The sequence below is a fragment of the Heterostelium album genome (assembly GCF_000004825.1).
Source record: "Heterostelium album PN500 unplaced genomic scaffold PPL_scaffold2, whole genome shotgun sequence".
Taxonomy (NCBI): domain Eukaryota; phylum Evosea; class Eumycetozoa; order Acytosteliales; family Acytosteliaceae; genus Heterostelium; species Heterostelium album.
This window is the reverse complement of record NW_008805064.1, coordinates 1,273,800-1,295,355: the sequence shown is the minus strand read 5'-3', so window position 1 is coordinate 1,295,355 and position 21,556 is coordinate 1,273,800. Positions and strand designations below refer to the sequence as shown.

Sequence of the window (21,556 nt, the reverse complement as noted above, 5' to 3'; positions counted from 1 at the left end):
CTCTGTTTTTTTTTTTGTACATGTCTTTTGAAAAGTTGCCATTCATTATTTAACTCGGTTTATTTTATTTTATTTTTTTCAGATAAATATCATTCATATATAAAAGTTTTGTTATTGATCTTTTATTTGTTGATATTGATTATTTTTAAAAAAAGAGATAAAAGTTCAAAATGACTTCAGTTTTAAGCAATCTCACACAAGGTGATATAAATTTGGTCTTAAGATCATGGAAAGTACGTTAGAAAAACAATAAAATTTATATATATATATATATATAATTGGGTTGGGAAAATTATGTATGGTTTCTTATTATTGAATTTCATTTTATTTATCTATATATACTTATTGTTATAGCCAACTGTACCAGTTATTGCTTCTGTTACATTCATTCATGGTCTTGGTGAACATTCTGGTCGTTATGAGCATGTATTCTCCAAGTTTTCAGAGAACGGTATTCAAGTGTTTGCCTTTGACCAACGTGGACACGGTAAGTCCGGTGGTGTTCGTGGACATTCACCATCGTTGGATCAATCACTCAAGGATATCGCCAAGGTTGCCGCCAGTGCTTCCGAGCAAAACCTGCCACATTTCATCTATGGACATAGCTTTGGTGGTTGTTTGGCTTTGCACTACACCATGAACAAGCCAGACAGCACTCCACCAACCGGTTGCATTGTCACCTCACCATTGATCAAGCCAGCCACCAAGGTATCCTCAGTAAAGATCTTCTTTGGTAACATCTTTGGTTCGATCAAACCAACTGCCACCGTTGATAACGGTATCAACGTGACACACATCGCCAGAGACGAGGAGACTGTCACCGCTTACAAGAACGATTCTTTGGTACACAACAAGATCTCATTGGGAATGGGTCGTTGGATGCTCCAAAAGGGTGAGCAACTTTTGGTTTTGGCACCAGAGTACACTTCACCACTTCTCTTGATTCACGCTGCAGACGATAAGATCACTTGTCCAAAGGCATCACAGACATTCTTTGATCGTATTAAATCCACTGATAAGACCCTCAAACTCTGGGAGGACATGTATCACGAAGTACACAACGAGAAGGATAAGGATCAAGTTATTCAATACATTATCGATTGGATTAAAGAGCGTGTCGCTGCTCAATCAGCTGCCTCTACCAACACAATCAATTTGCCAACAGCTGATGTTTCAACTACAACCACTACTACAACCACCACCACAACAGCTTCCACTGAAGTACCAGCTGCAGCCCCAGCTCCAGTCGTCGAAGAGAAAAAGGCTGAAGAGCCAAAACCAATTGAAGAAGCCAAGGTTGAGGAGGTCAAGCCAACTCAAGAGGTTATTACTGTAGCTCCAGTTACCATTGCAGTTTCAGTCCCAGAAGCAGTTATTGAATCAAAGACTGTTGAAGAGCAAGTCGTTGTTGTCCCTGTAGAGGAAGTCAAGTCTGTTGAGCCAGTCGTTGTTGTTGCACCAGTCGAAGAAGTTAAAGTTGAAGAGCCAGTTGTTGTTGCACCAGTCGAAGAAGTTAAAGTTGAGGAGCCAGTTGTTGTTGTTGCACCAGTTGAAGAAGTTAAGGTTGAAGAGCCAGTCGTTGTTGTTGCACCAGTCGAAGAAGTTAAGGCTGAAGAGCCAGTCGCTATTGTTGCACCAGTCGAAGAAGTTAAAGTTGAAGAGCCAGTCGTTGTTGAGCCAGTAGCTGTTGCTGCACCAGTCGAAGAAGTCAAGGCTGAGGAACCAGTTGCTGTTGCACCAGTCGAAGAAGTTAAAGTTGAAGAGCCAGTCGCTGTTGTTGCATCAGTCGAAGAAGTTAAAGTTGAGGAGCCAGCCGTTGTTGAGCCAGTAGCTGTTGCTGCACCAGTCGAAGAAGTCAAGGCTGAGGAACCAGTTGTTGTTGCACCAGTCGAAGAAGTCAAGATTGAAGAGCCAGTTGCTGTTGCTCCAGTCGAAGAAGTCAAGGCTGAGGAACCAGTTGCTGTTGCACCAGTCGAAGAAGTCAAGGCTGAGGAACCAGTTGCTGCCCCAGTCGAAGAAGTTAAAGCTGAAGAGCCAGTTGCTGCCCCAGTCGAAGAAGTTAAAGCTGAGGAGCCAGTTGCTGTTGCTCCAGTCGAAGAAGTCAAGGCTGAGGAACCAGTCGCTGTTGCTGCACCAGTCGAGGAAGTAAAGACTGAAGAGCCAGTTGCTGTTGCTCCAGTTGAAGAAGTCAAGGCTGAGGAGCCAGTTGCTGCCCCAGTCGAAGACGTTAACGTTGAAGAGCCAGTTGCTGCACCAGTCGAAGAAGTTAAAGCTGAAGAGCCAGTTGCTGCCCCAGTCGAAGAAGTTAAGGTTGAAGAGCCAGTTGCTGCACCAGTCGAAGAAGTCAAGGCTGAAGAACCAGCAGCCACCGAAGAGACTGCCGAAGATGACAAAGAAGAAGAGGAAGAAGAAACACCAGCTACAACCACCACCGAACAAAAACCACAACCACAACAACAACAATCGAACAAACCCAAAAAGAACAACAAAAAGAAGGGTAAAAAGGGTAAAAACTAAACATATAAAATAAATATGTTTATTATTTTTGTATTTATTCAATTAGCAGGGTTGTCAAGAATCCTTTGTAAGGATAATAACAATTCTTTTTTTATTTAATTATTTAAGAGCTTTCAGAATCAGATAAACTATCTTTGTCAGGTTTGGAGGATGATGATGATGATCGTCTCTTTTCTCGTTTTTCTTCTCTCTCTGCTTTACGTTTCTTTTCTTTTCTTTTCTTTTTAGTTCACTTGCTTCTGCTCTAGCCAGCAGTTCTCTTAGTTGTTGCAACTTTTCTTCTTTTCTTGATCTTTTGTTATTGTTATTGTTATTGTTATTGTTATTGTTATTGTTATCTTTAATGTTATTTACAACTTTATTATTAATGACGTCTTTGGATGATGGCATAGGATCTTCTCTATACTATAATAGATTCATTTATATTTATATTTATTATCTTTCATTGATTGACTGACAAGTAGTTTTAATATTCAAAACAAACATAAATAAGTACATACCCTTCTTTCATTCTCAATATTCTGATTACCGGAGTTTGGACACTCTACAGCACGATGTCCATATGTTTTACATTTCCAACATTGCATCACTTTCACCTCTTTTCCAAGTGGCATCCTAATAAAAAGATACACCATTAATATGTTTAAACAATTATTAAAAATTAATAATTTACCATAAACCTTTTGAAGGTGCGTTCATTAGGAAATCTCTTGCTTCTTTATTCTCTGGTAGATCAGGTATTTCATCTTCTGGTCTGTAGTTTTCTCTTGGTTGTTGTGCTTCTTCATCTCTTTCTCTTGACCTCTTTTTATCATTCTGATATCTCTCTTTGAATTGTTGATTCTCTCTTATATACTCTTTATATCTTTCTTGTTTTTCATTTTCTCTTTCTCTTTCTCTATCTCTATCTCTATCTCTATCCCTATATTTATAATCTTTATTCTCTCTGTACCTATCATTTTCTCTTTCTCTTTCTCTATCATAATCTCTACCCCTGTAAGCTCTATCTCTATCATATTCTCTGGTGTGTCTGTCTCTATCGCTCCCTCTTTCCATCTTTATAAGTTAAGTTGTGTAATTTCATTCACAATGATAAAAATTTTTATTTATCGCAAACACCTCACACAATTTTAATAATTTTTTGTCAATGATCCTCTTTATTATTTTGTTACTATTAATTTTAATATATATGTACATACTAGTATCAACTCATTAATTATGGTGTGAACTCAAATGTTTCTAATACCAACAAAAAAAAAAAGGGTTGATAAGAAAAAATTAAAATTGTTAGTTTATATACTTATTTTAATAGCTGATTCATTGTCAAAGATAATCAACACAACACAAAGCAACAATAACAACAGTAACAATAACAATACACAAATTTATAAATAAATAAAAAGGAAACTTGTTTGACTAAAAAAAAACAAATAGCAATACAGTTAAATCATTCAATCTTATTGGACCACCACAATCAAATCATAGAGGTGATACTCGAGTTCTAGAGGAGATGTGTGTTTTTTTTTGTATTATTTTGTGATTAAATTAACTAATCAATTCTCAAGGGATCGGATTTAAAAAAAACAATTTCAATAAAAGTTGATGAATGATAATGCATTTGATAGAGCACAATATATTAACACAACCCATCTTCAAAAAATTATTATTTTAAATGCAATCATCATTTACAAATGTGAACTTATAAATAACGGAATACTATCAATTTGGAGTTAATAAGAGAGGATGTTGGGTATGTTTTGTTGTTTTTATTTGTTTTGTTTTAGAATTAATTGATTTAGCCATCCTCTAACCTTAATTGCAGATATACATCCAAATTTCAATCATCTAAATAGTAATTTTCTTTTCTTTTCAACCAGTAATAAACATTTATCAATAATATATAAATATACTTTTTTGTGAATAAAATATATAGATTTATCTTTAAATAATTAATAAAACATAGATTATACAAATGATTTTCTCACCTACAACAATCAAAAACAGTATTCTACCAGTTGTTTTTATATTTTTTACAATGATTTCGTTGATACTCCTGACGATCTCTCTTGTTGACACATGGTATGAAATTAAACTTCCATCAAATGGTTACTTCTATAAATTCAATCTTTATAGATACTATGAAGTAGGTATAAATTATTATTTTATTTTATTTTTATTTAAATCTAAAAAACAAATATTACTTTAGTATTCGCCAGGTGTTTTTTCATCAGCATATTATTATGATATTATTAAGAAAAATGGATTTGAAAAGACCAAACATTTACAATTGTTTGTAGTAGAGGCAATTCTTCAGTATTTCTGTTTCTTTTCCTTTATAGCATTGGTAATTGCAATCTATTACTCATACAAAAAGAATGAATCTAGAAATCTAAATCTAGCTATAGTATTCTCCTCGTTGCTTTCACTTTTCCAATTGACATCGATTCTCTTGTTGGTAGGTCTTCCTTCTGCATTCAAAAGTAGCAACTTTCATTGTGGCTCTGATAATTGGTGCACTGCTTTAAATGGATCAAGAGATGGAGCACAGTGGAAAATCAGAGGTGGATATAATTTTGCTATTGCCCAATTGGTACTATCTATGGTTTGTCTTGCCACACTAATTATCAGATATAAATTGGACGACAGAGCAGACACAAAACAACCAAACAAAGATAATCAAGTCGACTTGATTGAATCGTCAAAACCAAATCCCATCAATATGTTTTAAAAATGACTAAAATCGAAATGTATATCAAAAAAAATCAAATCAAATCAAATCATCATACGAGATTTATCATAAATCTTGTGCCAATTTTTTTACCATATTTGGTATAAAATTAAAAATAAATATTTTTGCAAAATGTACAAAAACGCTCGAAACCCAAGGTTTTTTTGTGGTAAATCACTTCAAAACAACAGAATTTGCTTAATTTTTAAAAAAAAAAACCACCAGCTATTTGCGAATCGATTTTTTTTGATGAGGGATAAATATTTTTCTAATAACCAAATACAAATGAGGGAATAGGCAAGGATGTTACAAAATAAAATTTTAAAGTTACATCAAAAGAGAAGTCTATTTCCATTGTATTAACAGTCTCCTTAAAAAATAAACACAACTTTTTATTACATATAATAAAATTCTATAAAATATTAAAACACCATGTCAGAAAAAGAAAATCAAGAAAAAAGAGCTGCCAATCTCTCAGTTGGATTGATCTTCTTAAATTTATTAGTACTGGTTGGAGTAGGTTTAGCGTTGGGACTATCATGGTATAAAATCAAAGAAGGACCTCAATCAATTATATATGATAGCTTTAAGGTTACCAATAAAATTGTATGTGTTTGTTTTTTATTTTTTTACTAGTAAAAGTAAATTTTTTTAATTAAATTTTTGTTTATTATTTTAATAGAGTATAGGTAGCTATTGGGCAAGAGAATCCTCTGAATATTATATCAAAAACTTTTCGAGATATTCTAATGCTAAGGATATCCAGATTTTTATTGTATGTGGAGCGTTCCAAGTGGTAGGTGGTATTTTAGCTCTGGCTACCGGTATCTCCCATTTTATTACTCGTAGTCCAGAGAGAGCATCGCTTTCTCTTTATATGAATCTATTTTTTGCAGTAGCCAACTTCCTCTGCCAAGCAGTCAGTTTTTTTACTGTTTTCGGTATAACCTCAGCATATAAGAGCATGGCAAGTTATTGTGAAGACTATTACTGCAAATCATTCGCTGGCTCCAGCGATGAAATGAAATGGGGTCCAGAGATAGGATTCTACGGTGCAGTCATTGCATTTGTTTTCTCACTGATCAGCGCAATCCTGACATTTATAAGAGTAAGAATTCTTTTGGCAACATTGACACTCAACAACCCAGTAGCACTTTCAACATATCCACAAAAACAACAACAAAACTACTATGCACCGGGACAAGCTCAACCACAGCAACCATACCATCCACCCCTACAACAACAACCATACCGTCCACCTCAACAACCACAACAACCATACAACAACATGGTAATTCCATCCAATCTTGTTGCTGAAGAGAAAGCATGGTATAAATTCAAACCAATCAGTTCTCCAGTGATGGGTCCAAATAACAGCGTATCATACATTACCCAGCATGTACTTCAACAACACGACCCATCTAATCCAACTCGCCAGCCAGTCTTGCCAACCGGTCCAAACAACAGACTACCAGACGGTGTCAGCATTCCACATAACATCCCAGTTGATCCCAATCTTTGGTATTACTTTACCACTCAGAACACACCAGTCATGGGTCCAAACAATGTTCCATCACATTATATTGCACAAAAAGTATTGACTGTATTCTACCAACAAAAATCACCAGCTTCTGAAACCACCACAATCTCTGTTCAACAAAAACCTGAAGAAAACGACAATAATTCTGAATCATCAGAAAATCCACCACCCTATACATCTAATAATAATAATAGTGAAGAAGGATCCAGCTCTGAAAATGAAATGTAATAGATAGATAGATTCTAAAAAATAAAAATATATATTTAAAAGTGCACAACATAATATTCAAGTAAACAAACTTCCCTCCTTTTTAATTTTTTTTTAAAAATTAATTTTTTTTTTTTTTTAATTAAATTTTAATCTTTATGGTCAGATCTGATTTGAAACAAAATAGATATATTAATATTATTATTATTTTATATTAAATATATATAATAATGAAAAGAAAGAAAAATAACAATAATAAAGATATAGATAGTGATAATGAACATTATGAAAATGACGATGACATATTCGAAATGATGATGAATGGAGGCAATAATGATGAGAAACAACAATCTAGAAATCGTGGTGATGATCCTAAGCACTTTATCAAGCAGATTCTTAAAGAGAAAAAGAAGTTTCAACAGGAGCTAGAGAAGAAGGCTGGTCACACTGATATCAGGTCGTTCATCAGTAACAAGAAGAGCAGTGTAGTCAGTTCAACAAATGTTGGTAATGCCAACAGCAACAACAACAGTAACACTAAAACCAATATTAAAATACAACTGCCGCAATCACCATTTCACGGAAACAATTTACTGCCACCTCAAACCATCAGTGGTTTCGATATAGAAGAAGAGGAGGTAGAAGATGAATACGACTCTGACAAACATTTCAATGAGATGCGTAAAGAGAAACAAGCTAGAAAAGAGATGGTCGAGAAATCAAAAATAGAGAATATGATAGCAAAGAAATCAACATCAACAACCAATATTAACAACTATAAAGACGACAAGAATAAAAAAGAAACCAAAGTCATCAGCAATTCTACAAGAAAATCAACAGATACTACTAAAAAGAAATCAAATACAACAATAGACAGCAAACATAAAATCAACAACAACAATAATAATAATAATGATGACGATGACTTTATCGATAAAAGTAGCATATATAGAAATTTAAAAACCTCAAACTTGTACGATAATAGTATTCAAACATCAACAACGAGTTATAAAGATAATAACATAAACAATAATAAACTTTTTGTATCGCCAACCAATAGCCAAGAAAGCGAAATAAATAATCATTTTAGTCTATTTACAGAAGAGGAAGAAGTCTTTCCATTAAGTAATCATAATAAACAAGATAATAAGAGCAATAGTAAAAACAATAGTAATAATAATAATAATAATAGAGATAGTAAAAATAATGTTTTGGTTATTTCATCTGATAGTGATGAATGGTGTTGGTCACAAACACCGTCACCTTCCAATGTAAATTTAAAATCTTCACAAACATCAAACTTGGATGATGATATTGATAATAATAATAAAACTGTAAATAATTATAATAATAGTAACAACAATAGCAACAATTTTAATATAAAAGGGAATTTCGGATTTAAAACAAGTGACAGAAGATCATCGACGTACGACAACGAAATAGAGGAGAAGATGAGTAAAGTTCAACACTACAAGGATTTGATTGATTCACTTCAAAATCAACTGCATCAATCAACATTAGCACTGAGACGAGAATTAAAAGATTTGGATGATCTTTACGCGCTGAAAGAGAAAGAAGCTGAAGAAAGAGATAACTGAAAACAATTCCGTTCAAACAACACAGAAAATCAATAAATATCACACCACCCCTATGGGTGTACAACGAGTAGTTTGCAGTAGTTACATGTAGGTGTTTATCATTATTTTGAATTTGCTCTTTTTTTTTTTTTCATTGAAAAAACTGATAAAACAAACATATCACACTCTTAAAAAGTTTGAACGATCAATCCATTAGCAATAATTCTATTTTACCAGTTTTGTAATGATGCAGGTTTTTTGATATCAATTCCAAAGACGATTAAATGATTGTAGGGGGTAAGTAAAACTTTCAAAGTCTATGTTATATGGTCAATCTCAAAGCTGAATACAGAAACCAAGATATCAATCAATCATCGATCTATGATTGTTTTTTTCACAACCAAAAAATTTGATTTTCACAATACATCTTTGTTGTTTTGAGGGTAGTGACATATCATCGACGTTAAAAAAGTCCTCGGTTAGGAACTATAAGAAATGTGTTTTAAGTGATTGGGATTCTAAATATAGGTTTTGATATCCTGTAAATAGGGTCCAGTTTCTTTTGAGACCAAAAATAAAAATTAAATCTACTGAATACTGTTGTTTTTGATTATTTTTTAGCAATGATTGTATGGACTGGGTATAAGAAAAAAACGACATGTCAAGACAAAATCGCTCACCTCCCAAAACCCACACAATCAAAAAAACAAAAAAAAAACACAAAATTCTACAACAAAAAACCATAAAACTAAAACAAAAGCTTTCTAAAAAACTAACACCTATAGAATCTTAAAAAAAAAAAAAATAATAATAAAAAAAAAAAACCAATTAACCATTGACATTATCAATATTATTATTAATCGATATTTTATATCGAATTTTTCTTTTGTAAAAACTATATTTATATTTTTATTATTATTTATTACTATTTCAACCACACATATAAATCATTCATTGGTTTAAATAAAAACAAAATTATTTCACATTTATTTTTTTTAATATTTTTCTTTATAAATAATAAATCAAGAAATATTCCAAAAAGAAAATAATAAATTAATTTAAATTAATTAAAATAAAGAAAATCAGCAAAGAAAAGAAAAGGGGTAACCAGCACGTGCAAAGGAACTAAGGTTTTTTGAACAGACACAAAAAATAAAAATAAAAAAACCATGATGGCAAGTTTATGTGGATCTGGAAAAAATATTGCAAAATCAACCATTGTTATACAGAGTGAAACCTATGACAATAGCAGCAGTAGTAGCAGTAATAATGAAGATGAGATTGAATTACGAACATTTGGATTGTTGGGTGAAACTCACTCCAATATGCTAAAGGTTATTTGCGATGACAACGAACACAAACTGATAACAGTGAGAACTGTCGAGGATCTCACTGCCAGTTTGAATCGTTACGACTCGGACAACCCAATCGTAATGATTATCCTACACGTTCAGAAAGAGGATCTCCAACAAATACATGCACTTCTCAACGATATTCGTGTGATCAGAGTGATGCCAGCTTTCGTTTGTGTCTACTTGGATCCACTGAAGCGAAAATCATCACAAGCCTACTCAATTGAATCAGCTAAACTAATACAAGCAGGTGCATCAATGGTTTCTGAAAAGTAAGTCAATTCATATTCTAAACAATCTAGCTTAAACAACACCATTCTTACATTACTTTACAATCGACAGTGTCGATGATATCATGAGTACAATTGCAGTTATGAAGAAATCAATGATGACAAACGGTAGATATTCATGTCCAATTTGCAGACATGGTGGTATTGCCCATCATTTGGATCGTAATGATATTTGTAGCCATATATTCCTCTTCCATCCATCAGAAGAGTTTGATCATTTAGCAATGGTAAGCTTAACAACAAACCATTTCATTTACCTATATATATTAATACCTTTGTTGTTTTTAGAAAATACCAAAATGTCCAATTTGTAAACAACAGATTCATAAGATTGGAAGTCATTTACATAATGATCACGGTCCAGAGGGAGTACCCAATGAAAATGATATGGCATTGAGCACAGTTTATCCATTTTGTTTGGTAGTTGTCCGTCGTCGAAAGGATGGTCGTTTCTTACTTGTAAATGAAGTTGCCAACATGGGTTGGTGGTTGACTGGAGGTCGTGTAAATTTAGGTGAATCTCTCCAAGCAGCGGCCATCCGTGAGACCAAAGAGGAAGCCGGTATCGACGTCGAAATCAAGGGTATTCTCAGAGTGGAATACTCGCCACACTCAAAGTACTCGAGAATGCGTGTCATTTTCTACGCTGAACCGATCAACGACGATCAACTGCCCAAGTCAATTCCCGACTACGAGTCGGTCGGTGCAGCGTACGTTGCACTCGAGGATCTCGCACACCTCACACTCCGTGGTAAGGAACCAAAGATGTGGTTCCGTTATCTCCAGGAGGGTGGTACAATCTTCCCGGTGGAACTACTCACTGTCGAGAATGCCAGACTCGAGCTTCCAAGCAACTCAGCACGCAAATCATCGAGAGCAGCCAATCATCTACCAACAAACACCCCCGCCACTCCAAACACACCAGCAACACCAACACCAACATCAAAACCATCGAAACAAACTAAAGAACCAATCCCAATGTCAGAATCACTTATCCAGAAATAAGTAATCAACCAACAACATCCAAAAAAAAAAAAAAGAACAACAATCGATTTTTTCCCCTTATTTTTTTTTTTTCGAAAGTACCGCTAATTGTACAAACCAAACCTTATCAAACCAACTTTATATACATATATATACATCAAACACAATTAATTAGAATCTTAACATTATTTAGATTACAACACAAAAATCATTTATATGTAAATTAAAAAATACAGCAATAATAATAGTCTATTATTTAATAATAATAGAAACAAAAATAACAAATTTATCATATATTTCAATTATATATACTTATTTTAAATAAAAAAATTAAAATTAACAAACAATAAAGTTATTATTAATGATCATAATATTCTCAGTAACGTTGTTAATACTTTCTTTTGAGTTCACTCAACAAAAAAAACTTCCAAAAAAAAAAAAAAAAAAATCGAAATATTTAATTTTTTTGCTGAACTTTAAATTTTGATAGTTTATCTCATAGCAATAGCCACTTGTTAATATCTACTTTTTTTTGAGATTAAAATAAAGTGTTTGTCAAAAAAGAGAACACTTCTTAATTTCATTCTTTCAATAGCAAATAATAATAGTAGATTCATTTCTGATATTATTAGAATAAACAAGAGTCACCCTAGCAACAGCAACAACAACAACAACAACGACATCATTGGAATAATCAAGTCAATCAATATTAGGAATACAACTACTTAGAGTAGATATACATATAATTGATCAATCATGAATACACCAGTTTTCGTTTTAAGTATGAATCATCAAGCTGTTGTTGGACAAAACCAATAAATCAATCGTTTTTAAACAGTTTTAACTAATTTATCGGATCAAAATAATAAAAAAAAACATAATAATTATTATAGATACAAATGCAAAGCGTGAGAATCAAAAAGAAGCACAACAAGGTATATTTTTAGCAGTTAAAGCAGTTGCTAGTATTGTTCGTACTTGTTTGGGACCAAAGGCAATGTTAAAGATGATTTTGGATCCAATGGGTACTACTGTTGTCACCAACGACGGTAATGCAATTCTTCGTGAGATCGACGTCACTCATCCAGCTGCCAAATCGATTATCGAGTTGTCACGTGCACAAGATGAGAATGTCGGTGACGGAACTACATCGGTGGTCATCTTGGCCAGCGAGGTACTCACCTCTTCGGAGCCATTGATAGAGAAACGCATTCATCCAACCACCATCATCAAGGCTTTTCGTATGGCATTGGACGATGCCCTCACCTACATGGATCAATACTCTTTGAAAATCGACACAAAGAATCGTCAGGAACTCCTCAAGGTCATCCAATCTTCCATCGGTACTAAATTCATCAACAAATGGAGCAAGCTCATGTGCGACCTCTCATTGGATGCCGTCTTGACCGTTCACACTCGTCAAGATGATCGTGAAGAAATCGATATTAAAAGATATGTTAAAGTTGAAAAGGTAAAATCAAATCAAATCAAAATTAAAAAAAACAAAACAAAACAAAACAAAAAAAAGAAAACAAACTAATTCAATCAATTACTTCTTTATTATTATTATTTTGTTAAATAAATTTAGATTCCAGGTGGTGATGTAACAGAATGTAGAGTATTGAAGGGAGTTTTATTAAACAAAGACGTCACTCATGCAAAGATGAAAAGAATGATTAAGAATCCAAGAATCGTTTTGTTGGATTGTGCTTTGGAATATAAGAAGGGTGAATCAGATACAACTGTCGATATCACCAATGAAGATGATTTCACTGCACTCTTGAAGATCGAAGAGGAATACGTTCAAAAGATCTGTAACGATATCATAAAGTTGAAGCCAGATTTGGTGTTCACAGAGAAGGGTGTTTCCGATTTGGCACAGCACTACTTTGTAAAGGCTGGTATCACTTGTTTGCGTCGTCTCAAGAAGACCGAGAACAATCGTATCGCGCGTATCTCTGGTGCCACCATCGTCAGCAGAACCGACGAACTCCAAGAGTCTGACATCGGTACCGACTGTGGTCTCTTTGAGATCCGTAAGATCGGTGACGAATACTTTACATTCTTGGAGGAATGCAAGAATCCAAAGGCCTGCACCATCTTGTTGCGTGGTGCCAGCAAGGATATCTTGAATGAAGTCGAGCGTAACATTGCCGACGCCATGTGTGTCGCTCGTAACGTCGTTTTGGATCCACGTTTAGTTCCAGGTGGTGGTGCCATCGAAATGGCCATCTCACAGGCACTCTCTGAGAAATCAAAGTCGATCGAGGGTATCTACCAGTTGCCATACAAGGCCGTCGCTCAGGCACTCGAGTGCATCCCAAGAGTTTTGGCACAGAATTGCGGTGCCAACACCATTAAATTGCTCACTGAATTGAGAGCTAAACACGCTGTAAATCCAACTGAAAACAATACATACGGTGTCGATGGAGACAAAGGTACTGTCGTTGACATGAAGACCTTGGGTATCTGGGATACTCATGCCGTCAAAGTTCAAACCTTAAAGACCGCCATCGAATCTGCATGCACAATGTTGAGAGTAGATCACATCGCCTCTGCTGTTTCCAAGAAGGGTGACGGACACGGTCATTAAACTTTTTCGAAACATCTCAAAAAAAAAAAAAAATATAATTAAATAAAATTAAAAATAACAAAAAAAATAATAATTTAACCACTCTTGTCCTCTTGTCTTTATATGAAACAAAAATGTTAGATTATACCGATCCAACCCCAAATCAAAAGATTGAAATTTTTGGTGCAAATCAATTCATATCTTGATTTTTTTATTTTTTTTTATTTGGTAACGATCAAAAAATCAAAAGCCATATTGATCCTATTAGCAATCAACCCTTTTTTTGTAAATTATTTTCAAAGATAAACAGATAGAGTTTTAGAAGATGAAACATATAATTAGTTATTTATTTTTAATTATTTTAATATGTTTTACTACACCTTCTAAATCCGATGTACTATTAAATGTTCAAGTTAGTAAGTAAAAAAAAACAACATTTTTTTATGATTTTAAGTTCTAAATATCTTTTTATTGATCTACTTTAGTTCAATCAATTCAATGGCTTAGTTATCAGTTTAATTTAAATTTATATAGCTATGGAAACAATTGTACAAACTTTGGTCCAGCTATTGAGATGTTGTGTGGTGTATCCGCTCAAAACAGTTCTGAAGCAACTCTCTTAACACTGTAAGATATTGATTCACAGTTTTCCGATTGAATCGGTTCTATTTCCTATTAGAAGCATTTAAATTAATATATTGCAAAGTACAATTTTGGGAAGTACTCGTGCTGTACAACCAAATGATCCTCCTCCAATTACTAAACTATACTTCCCAGATATGGTCTCCATTATCTTCCAAAAAACAACCATGATGATGAATCAATCATTGAACGTCTTATCCTTCCTAGACAGTCCAGTAAACAGTAAATTAAAAAGCATTAGGTAAATATAATTGAAAAGGATTGGGCATTATAATACTTACTAACAATCGATCAGTTTTGAAGCAGATAAAACTCTTACACAGATACCAAAAAATTTTCCAACAATGATAGCACCCGAATCTTTGTAAGTAAATTTATATATTATCAAAAAGAATGTAGATCTAACTTTATTTTAGTACTTATATAAATGGAATAACACCAGGATTTCCAAAAAATATACTAAAGACCTTAAAAACACTTACATTAGATACAAATTCAACTCTTGCTTTTGTTGCAGGCGATATATATCCAAATTTACAGATTTTGTAAATATAGAAACCCACAAGGAGATACATTTTAAAACTATACTAACATAACCATCGTTTAGATCAATATGTTTGACAGATTTAGGTACTTTATTCACTTTTACTCAAGAATCATTCCCAAATTTAAAACAAATGTTTGTTGTCATATATATAATTTTAGTTTTATCAATGTTATTAATTATATTTGATATAAATAGATATATCCATTGCTCATATGTTTCGGATCGATCCATCAGATTTGATTCCAATAATATTTCGATTATCTCTGTAACAGACACCACAAATAATAACAATGGATATGAGTTATTGAGAGGTTCTCTCCTAACTAAATTGTAAGTAGTTTATTAATTAAATTTAATTATCCTATTACTAATTTCATTTATTATAATAGAGAAGTGAGAAACAGTATTTTGAATACCACCAATCTTTTGAATTCACCACTTGAATCATTGTAAGATTCATTTTTTTGAAAATTTATTAAATAGTTTATTAATTCTTTTTGTAAATTACCAAGAATCATCACAGATACTGTTGCAAATTTGAAAAATGTATCCAATCTAGTAAACTTTGTATACCAAAATGTACAACTCCAGGAGTGGCCTCCAGTTTCATGGTTTGCAAGTTCAGCTAAAATGTAATTTCTAATTTTATTAATTTAAAAAAGACAACTACTAAGTTTGAAATTTAAGTGATTTGAGTAAAAATAATTTAGTTCCACCCATTCCGGATTATAGTAGTATCTCACCAAATCTTGTTTTAACAAACAATCTGGGAATATCAGGTGCACTTCCAGATTTCCTATGTTCATACCGGGGATTAAACTTTATTAACACCTCTATAACATCTGTGCCAGATTGTGTTTCTTGCAGTTGGGACACAATGAAGAATAGCTTCCCACTATCTGTTGCACCAGCATTGCCATATACTTGCAGTAGGTATAAAACAGTTTCTATTTCATTTATCCAAATCATACTAATTTAAACTTAATTAGATGCATTAATTGACAAGACATCATTTATACTCAAGACTCCACAACAATATATTGATATAACAGGAAAAAATCTTGGATTCGATATTTCTAATCCTAAAGTGGAAGTAGTTGTTCCAAATTCTTTGTTTAGGTAAGTTAAATAATATTATAATAAAAACAAATAAATTAATATATATTTCTTACCGTCAATTGTAGATTAAAAATAGATAAAAATAATGGAATTGAATTAATAGAGTTTAATAGTTTAACAAGAAATATATCATGGGCAGTAGATCGTATGTGTTTTTAAGACCACTCATCAAAATGATTATTATAATAACCAATTTTTTTTTTAGCGAGCCAGGTGAATAATGTTATTTTTAAACCAGTGTCAACATATACTGTTGTGGAGATGAATGGTGTATTTGATTCCACAATGGCCTATTCAGCAAAAGTTAATAATACTGATTGCAAAATAATATTAAAATCTGATCAACTTTTAAAGTGTAACCTTTCAAGTTATTTAAATGATGGATTAGTTAGTATTAGCTTGGAGAATCAAATTCAGGTAATTCAACTATCACAACAATATACTCAAGGTATGTACTACATTTAGTTTTCTTTTGATCATGAATCTTTAATATTAATAATTTAAACTCACTTTTATTAGAATATCCGATATTATCATCATGGTCACCAATCGATACAAATGGAGGATACTTGATATTGAGTGGATTCTTTGGAACTAAAGATACAAATAACCAAGTTAAATTAAACAACGAACAATGTAGTATCAATTCAAAGAATGAAACAACCATTGTTTGTTATTTACAAGAAGGAATAGCATCAGGATATCAAAAATTGGTCATCTTTATTGATCTCAAATCATACGAAACAACTATCAAAGTTGGTAAGTTATTATTTGATTGTTAAATTCTTTAATTGTACAATATACTAATAAAATCATTTTTCATAAATAAGATAATGCTGTTGTGCCAAATGATTGTGGTAGAGATGATAAGTGTAATGGTAATGGTGTTTGTGTTTCAGAAAAATGTAAATGTAGTGATGGATTTGGTGGATTTTATTGTGAGAACACAATTGCAAATAGTACAATCGTTAAGAATGAAACAACTCCAGTAGTTTCTGTAGTAAGTAATGATGTACAATTCGATTTTAATTTTTATGCAATTCAAGAGATTGACAGCACCGACAATATAGTTAGCGAGTTAAATATCACCAGTTGGAATTTTAAGAATGATACAGATGGCGATATCACCAACTTTTATTACCACCTCAATGTATCATCACCAGAGGTAATAACATTGATACAACACTCGCCTAAAGAGAGAACTGTAGAGTTTGCTGGAATCACTTCATATCTCCCGCCAAACTCATTAAAAGTATCTATTACGATCAATGGATGGCAATTCCAATCCAATCTCAACAATCTCAGAGTTCTTTTTAACACCAAGATAGAAGATCAAGTAGATAAATGTGGTGACCAGTTGGATAGTTTTGGAAAAGATACAAACGACGATCTAAAATATATTAGAATAGTTAAAGATAACAGTGTATTCTATGGTTCTTTTATTGATAGAATCATGTCAGATGGCAAACCAACATCAACAAGAAATCAAGTTATCAGTACCAACAAAGAGACAGGAACGACACTTATAGGAATTCAAGTACCACAATGCTATAACTGTATTATAGATCCCAACTTTTCAGTTTTATTGCAAAGTGAACCTGAATGCAATGATGGTGGTATCTCCAAACAAACCATAATAATTGTTGCAACAGTAGTTGGTGGAGCTGTCTTACTAAGTTTATTGATGCTATTGGGTATCTACCTAAAGAAGAAAAGAGTATTTTCACACTTGAGAGAAAGTTATAAAAACAAAAAAATAAAAATGACTCAAAGATAAAGACATTCAAAATGTTGAGATGAAGTTAAAGTTCTTATCCTTGATTTGAAGTATTTTTATTTTTGATAAACAAGGGTCGTGTATACAATCTCTTGTTTGTTGCATGTGTAGTCAATGTGATAGAAGCTGGATTGACCAGTTGTCAGACGCTTCAACAAATAAGCGGAATTATTATTCTAAAAGTCATAGTTGCACCAGTTTTATATTAAGTATCGATAAATAATTAAAATTAGGTGAACAATGCGGTCATCTACAAAATAATAATTAAAACAATTTTAAGTTTCATAATTAATTTGACTTTTTTGTTTTTGTTGATTTCTTTTTCAAACAAAATGAATCTGATCAATATAAATAAATCTATATTTAGTGGAAGCATGATTTCTATAACCAACAGACTGATATTCAGTCGAAACAGTTATAAGAGTTATTATAGCACTGCATCGAATATATTAGGACAATCATTTTTAACCAACAACAACACCACTGCCACACCCAACATCCCATGCTCGGCTACTATCACCAACAACAATGTTCAACAATCAAACAACAACAAACAGAAAAAAACCAATCAAAAGAGTATTCACTCTACATTTAGTAAACTTAGACACAAATGGCCTATCAAGTTAGAGGGTAAAAAGATGGCTGATTACATTGTAGGTTTATTAAACACTATCGTCATTTATTAATAATCATTTATATCTAATCATTCACTCATTCATTTAATATTATTACTTTTTAGTTACAAGGTATAGAAAAAGAAACAACAACTTTTAAGAATGAAACAGGTGTAACACCACATTTGGTTGTCATTTATGTGGGTGAGAATACACAAATCGAATCATACATCAAACAAAAGAAGGATTCATGCGAGAAAGTTGGTTTCAAGTTCACATTAGATCGATTCTCTTCAAACATACAACCAGCTCAATTGATGAAGAAGATAGAGTATCATTCTGCCGATGAGAATGTCTCTGGTATCATCGTACAACTTCCTCTACCCGGACATCTGAATGCACACACAATCATTCAATCGATTAACCCACTTAAAGATGTAGATGGTTTGAATTCCTTAAATATGGCTCAAATATTCCTTGGTAAAAAGTAAGTTATAAGTTATAGCTATTGTGGTGCATATATATTATAAGTTACTGATTATTGTATAAATTCATAGAGCGATATTCTTACCATGTACACCAGATGGAATATTAGAGTTACTTAAACAATATAATTTCAAGATTGAGGGAGCGAATGTCGTTGTCGTAGGAAGAAGTAATTTAGTTGGTAGAACCATTGCAACACTACTATCACAAAAGAATCTGAACCATCCATCGATTCAAGGAGGTGCATCAGTTACTCTACTACATCGTTTCTCAAAAGATATAAGACAACATCTTAAGAATGCAGATTTAATTATTGTAAGTTTATAGAGTCTAAACGATATGTTTTGTTTATGTTATTAACAATGCTATCTTTTTAATTAAATTGATTAAAGAGTGCAACAGGTTGTTCAGGATTGATCAAGAAAGACGATATCAAAGAAGGTGTTGTGTTGATTGATGTTGGTATTAGCTATGTCGATGACCCAACAAAGAAAAAGGGATATAGAATGGTTGGTGATGTACATCCCGATGCCTATAGCAAGGCGATGGCTTTCACTCCAGTTCCAGGAGGTGTAGGTCCACTCACAGTGGCAATGTTATTAAAGAATGTATTGAAGGCAGCTCAACTAAACTATAAAATGAAGAATACCAAATAAACGATGGATTGATCAAACAATGTTTATTTATTAAACAAATACTTGTGTTGTAGGTATTTCAATCTTTTCAGCAATGCTGTTGTTGCTTTTCGTTGGTGAAACTACAGCTTTGCCAAAGAGAAACTCGTGAGCTTGAACATCATTCTTCTTTCCGTCTTCGTAGATCTTTGAGACTCCGATCCAACCATCTTTTGCTTTGATCCACATCAGCTTGTTGGTTCCGAGGAAATAGGTTCCATAAGGTTCAGCGCCACTCAGCTGCTTTAGATCTTCGTTGAGTGAAGAGTAGAGTTTGGAGTTGGCAACTGGGTCGACACCAGCACCTGGTGGTGCGAGCATACCTGTTATCTTTAGACGCTTCCAATTCTTATACTTTTTACTATAGACAGTTGTAGAGACACCGATGGTATCGCTGAACGCTCTATACATATTCCAAATGGTAGCGCAATCGTGTTGTGACCATTCGATTTTACTCTGTTGTCTATTGACTTTTGGTGCTTTCGTTGCACCAACTTCACTCTGTGCAACGGCATTCTTTGACATCTCAACAAATTGCTCCAATGTTTTGATTACCATAGCAGCACCATTGGTTGTCAACTTATTGGTTAACTCTAAATATAATATATCTGGTCTTATTTTCTATTTTTAAAAAACATTGATATCATTAATAAAATATAAATATTTATGTGTTTAAGCATCTTCTTACTTGTCTTGTTTGTAATAAAATATCACCAACATCGAATTTCTTTGGGTCCAGTGTTATAATTGATATTCCTGTTTCTTTATCACCAGAGAGCAAGGTGTGATGTATAGGTGCAGGTCCTCTATGTCTAGGTAATAGTGACGGATGCATATTGATTCCACCATACTTGAAAGATGAAAGTACTGATCTTTGAAAATAAGCAAGTTAATATTGATTGAAATATGAATCATATTAGATCATCTACTTACTTGGGTATAAAATAACCGAATGATACAACAATTGCAATGTCAAATGGTTGGTTTGATTTCGAAGACAATGGAACTTTGAAACCTTTCATTCCATTCTCTTTATCAGGATGATACATAGGAATATTATTACTTTTTGCATATTGATAAACTAATTCATTCTTGTTGTCTGGGCAAACTACCTCAAGTTCATCAACAACTAATTTGTTATTACTATTGTTTGTCGATATTGATGTGTCTGCATTGTTATTATTATTATTATTCTTTATCTCTTTGTTTTTTCAAGAAAAATTTAAATCAGAAAATGATCATTGTGTTATTAAAGTTTGTTGTTTTGTAAAAATAATATTAAATAGTTACTGTTATTCTCATGTAATAGAGTCAATGTATTAATTGATACTTGATCAGTGCCAAAGAATAATACTTTATAGGGAGGTGGTGCAATCGAGCAGTATGCTCTAAATCGATATGCATGATTTACACTATTAAAAGTAGTGTAGTTCAAAATTGCTTTTATTGCACCACTATTTAATATATTTGAATAGCTATTCTTTACAACTAATTGTCTTAACATTATATTTTCATTTATTATTAATAAAAGAAACAACAAAAAAGATATTGAATGATTATTAATAATCAGACGGTAACAAATTTTGAAAATAAAATGAATTCACCTATAGGTGTAAATTACGAAATCGATCGATCCGATCTATAACAAATTATCATGTTGAAACATAAGTAATAATAATAATAATAAGTGAGAGATTTTTGTTTTGTTAATTTATTACAAATTTATTAATTAAATTATTATTATTGTTGGTTGTGTTTTAACTCTAAACTTTATCGTAAAAGTTCTTTGTGTATCTAGGGTTTTTGATTGTTAATGATAAAGATCTATCGATCTGTTTATCATAATCGATGGTTGTTGCTATTGTGTTGTGTGATTGAATAGCTAATTTCTATATTTAACTAGTTCTTTTTTCTTTTTATTCTTTTTTAT

The 21,556-nt window shown here is 32.6% G+C and overlaps 8 protein-coding genes across 8 annotated transcripts; 6 read left to right on the top strand and 2 right to left on the bottom strand.

The window, feature by feature from the left end:
- Nucleotides 1–170: 170 nt before the first annotated feature.
- On the top strand, nucleotides 171–2,517 carry PPL_01831 (alpha/beta hydrolase fold-1 domain-containing protein; the record flags this gene model as incomplete). The annotated part of the gene is made up of 2 exons (XM_020572832.1): nucleotides 171–233; nucleotides 355–2,517. 2 exons carry the CDS (start codon nucleotides 171–173, stop codon nucleotides 2,515–2,517), a joined length of 2,226 nt encoding a protein of 741 aa, XP_020436949.1.
- Nucleotides 2,518–2,620: 103 nt separating this feature from the next.
- PPL_01830 (uncharacterized protein) lies at nucleotides 2,621–3,573 on the bottom strand (the record flags this gene model as incomplete). The annotated part of the gene is made up of 4 exons (XM_020572831.1): nucleotides 2,621–2,722; nucleotides 2,755–2,922; nucleotides 3,018–3,132; nucleotides 3,191–3,573. The coding sequence occupies 4 exons, from the start codon at nucleotides 3,571–3,573 to the stop codon at nucleotides 2,621–2,623; spliced, it is 768 nt and encodes a 255-aa protein (XP_020436948.1).
- A 916-nt stretch (nucleotides 3,574–4,489) lies between these two features.
- Nucleotides 4,490–5,245, top strand: PPL_01829 (uncharacterized protein; the record flags this gene model as incomplete). The annotated part of the gene is made up of 2 exons (XM_020572830.1): nucleotides 4,490–4,660; nucleotides 4,724–5,245. The coding sequence occupies 2 exons, from the start codon at nucleotides 4,490–4,492 to the stop codon at nucleotides 5,243–5,245; spliced, it is 693 nt and encodes a 230-aa protein (XP_020436947.1).
- A 432-nt stretch (nucleotides 5,246–5,677) lies between these two features.
- On the top strand, nucleotides 5,678–8,590 carry PPL_01828 (uncharacterized protein; the record flags this gene model as incomplete). Its single annotated transcript, XM_020572829.1, has 3 exons — nucleotides 5,678–5,851; nucleotides 5,928–7,009; nucleotides 7,231–8,590. 3 exons carry the CDS (start codon nucleotides 5,678–5,680, stop codon nucleotides 8,588–8,590), a joined length of 2,616 nt encoding a protein of 871 aa, XP_020436946.1.
- A 1,148-nt stretch (nucleotides 8,591–9,738) lies between these two features.
- On the top strand, nucleotides 9,739–11,731 carry PPL_01827 (uncharacterized protein; the record flags this gene model as incomplete). The annotated part of the gene is made up of 4 exons (XM_020572828.1): nucleotides 9,739–10,193; nucleotides 10,264–10,438; nucleotides 10,500–11,191; nucleotides 11,686–11,731. The coding sequence occupies 4 exons, from the start codon at nucleotides 9,739–9,741 to the stop codon at nucleotides 11,729–11,731; spliced, it is 1,368 nt and encodes a 455-aa protein (XP_020436945.1).
- Nucleotides 11,732–11,951: 220 nt separating this feature from the next.
- cct3 (T-complex protein 1 subunit gamma) lies at nucleotides 11,952–13,788 on the top strand (the record flags this gene model as incomplete). Its single annotated transcript, XM_020572827.1, has 3 exons — nucleotides 11,952–11,976; nucleotides 12,089–12,666; nucleotides 12,784–13,788. The coding sequence occupies 3 exons, from the start codon at nucleotides 11,952–11,954 to the stop codon at nucleotides 13,786–13,788; spliced, it is 1,608 nt and encodes a 535-aa protein (XP_020436944.1).
- A 304-nt stretch (nucleotides 13,789–14,092) lies between these two features.
- Nucleotides 14,093–19,582, top strand: PPL_01825 (uncharacterized protein; the record flags this gene model as incomplete). The annotated part of the gene is made up of 18 exons (XM_020572826.1): nucleotides 14,093–14,187; nucleotides 14,302–14,394; nucleotides 14,474–14,650; nucleotides 14,826–14,954; nucleotides 15,017–15,286; nucleotides 15,346–15,405; nucleotides 15,644–15,885; nucleotides 15,946–16,075; nucleotides 16,189–16,220; nucleotides 16,314–16,523; nucleotides 16,595–16,834; nucleotides 16,906–17,792; nucleotides 17,927–17,946; nucleotides 18,286–18,505; nucleotides 18,592–18,953; nucleotides 19,024–19,267; nucleotides 19,345–19,524; nucleotides 19,574–19,582. 18 exons carry the CDS (start codon nucleotides 14,093–14,095, stop codon nucleotides 19,580–19,582), a joined length of 3,600 nt encoding a protein of 1,199 aa, XP_020436943.1.
- Nucleotides 19,583–19,638: 56 nt separating this feature from the next.
- Nucleotides 19,639–21,130, bottom strand: PPL_01824 (methionyl-tRNA formyltransferase; the record flags this gene model as incomplete). The annotated part of the gene is made up of 4 exons (XM_020572825.1): nucleotides 19,639–20,247; nucleotides 20,315–20,498; nucleotides 20,560–20,827; nucleotides 20,917–21,130. The coding sequence occupies 4 exons, from the start codon at nucleotides 21,128–21,130 to the stop codon at nucleotides 19,639–19,641; spliced, it is 1,275 nt and encodes a 424-aa protein (XP_020436942.1).
- Between the last annotated feature and the right edge of the window lie 426 nt (nucleotides 21,131–21,556).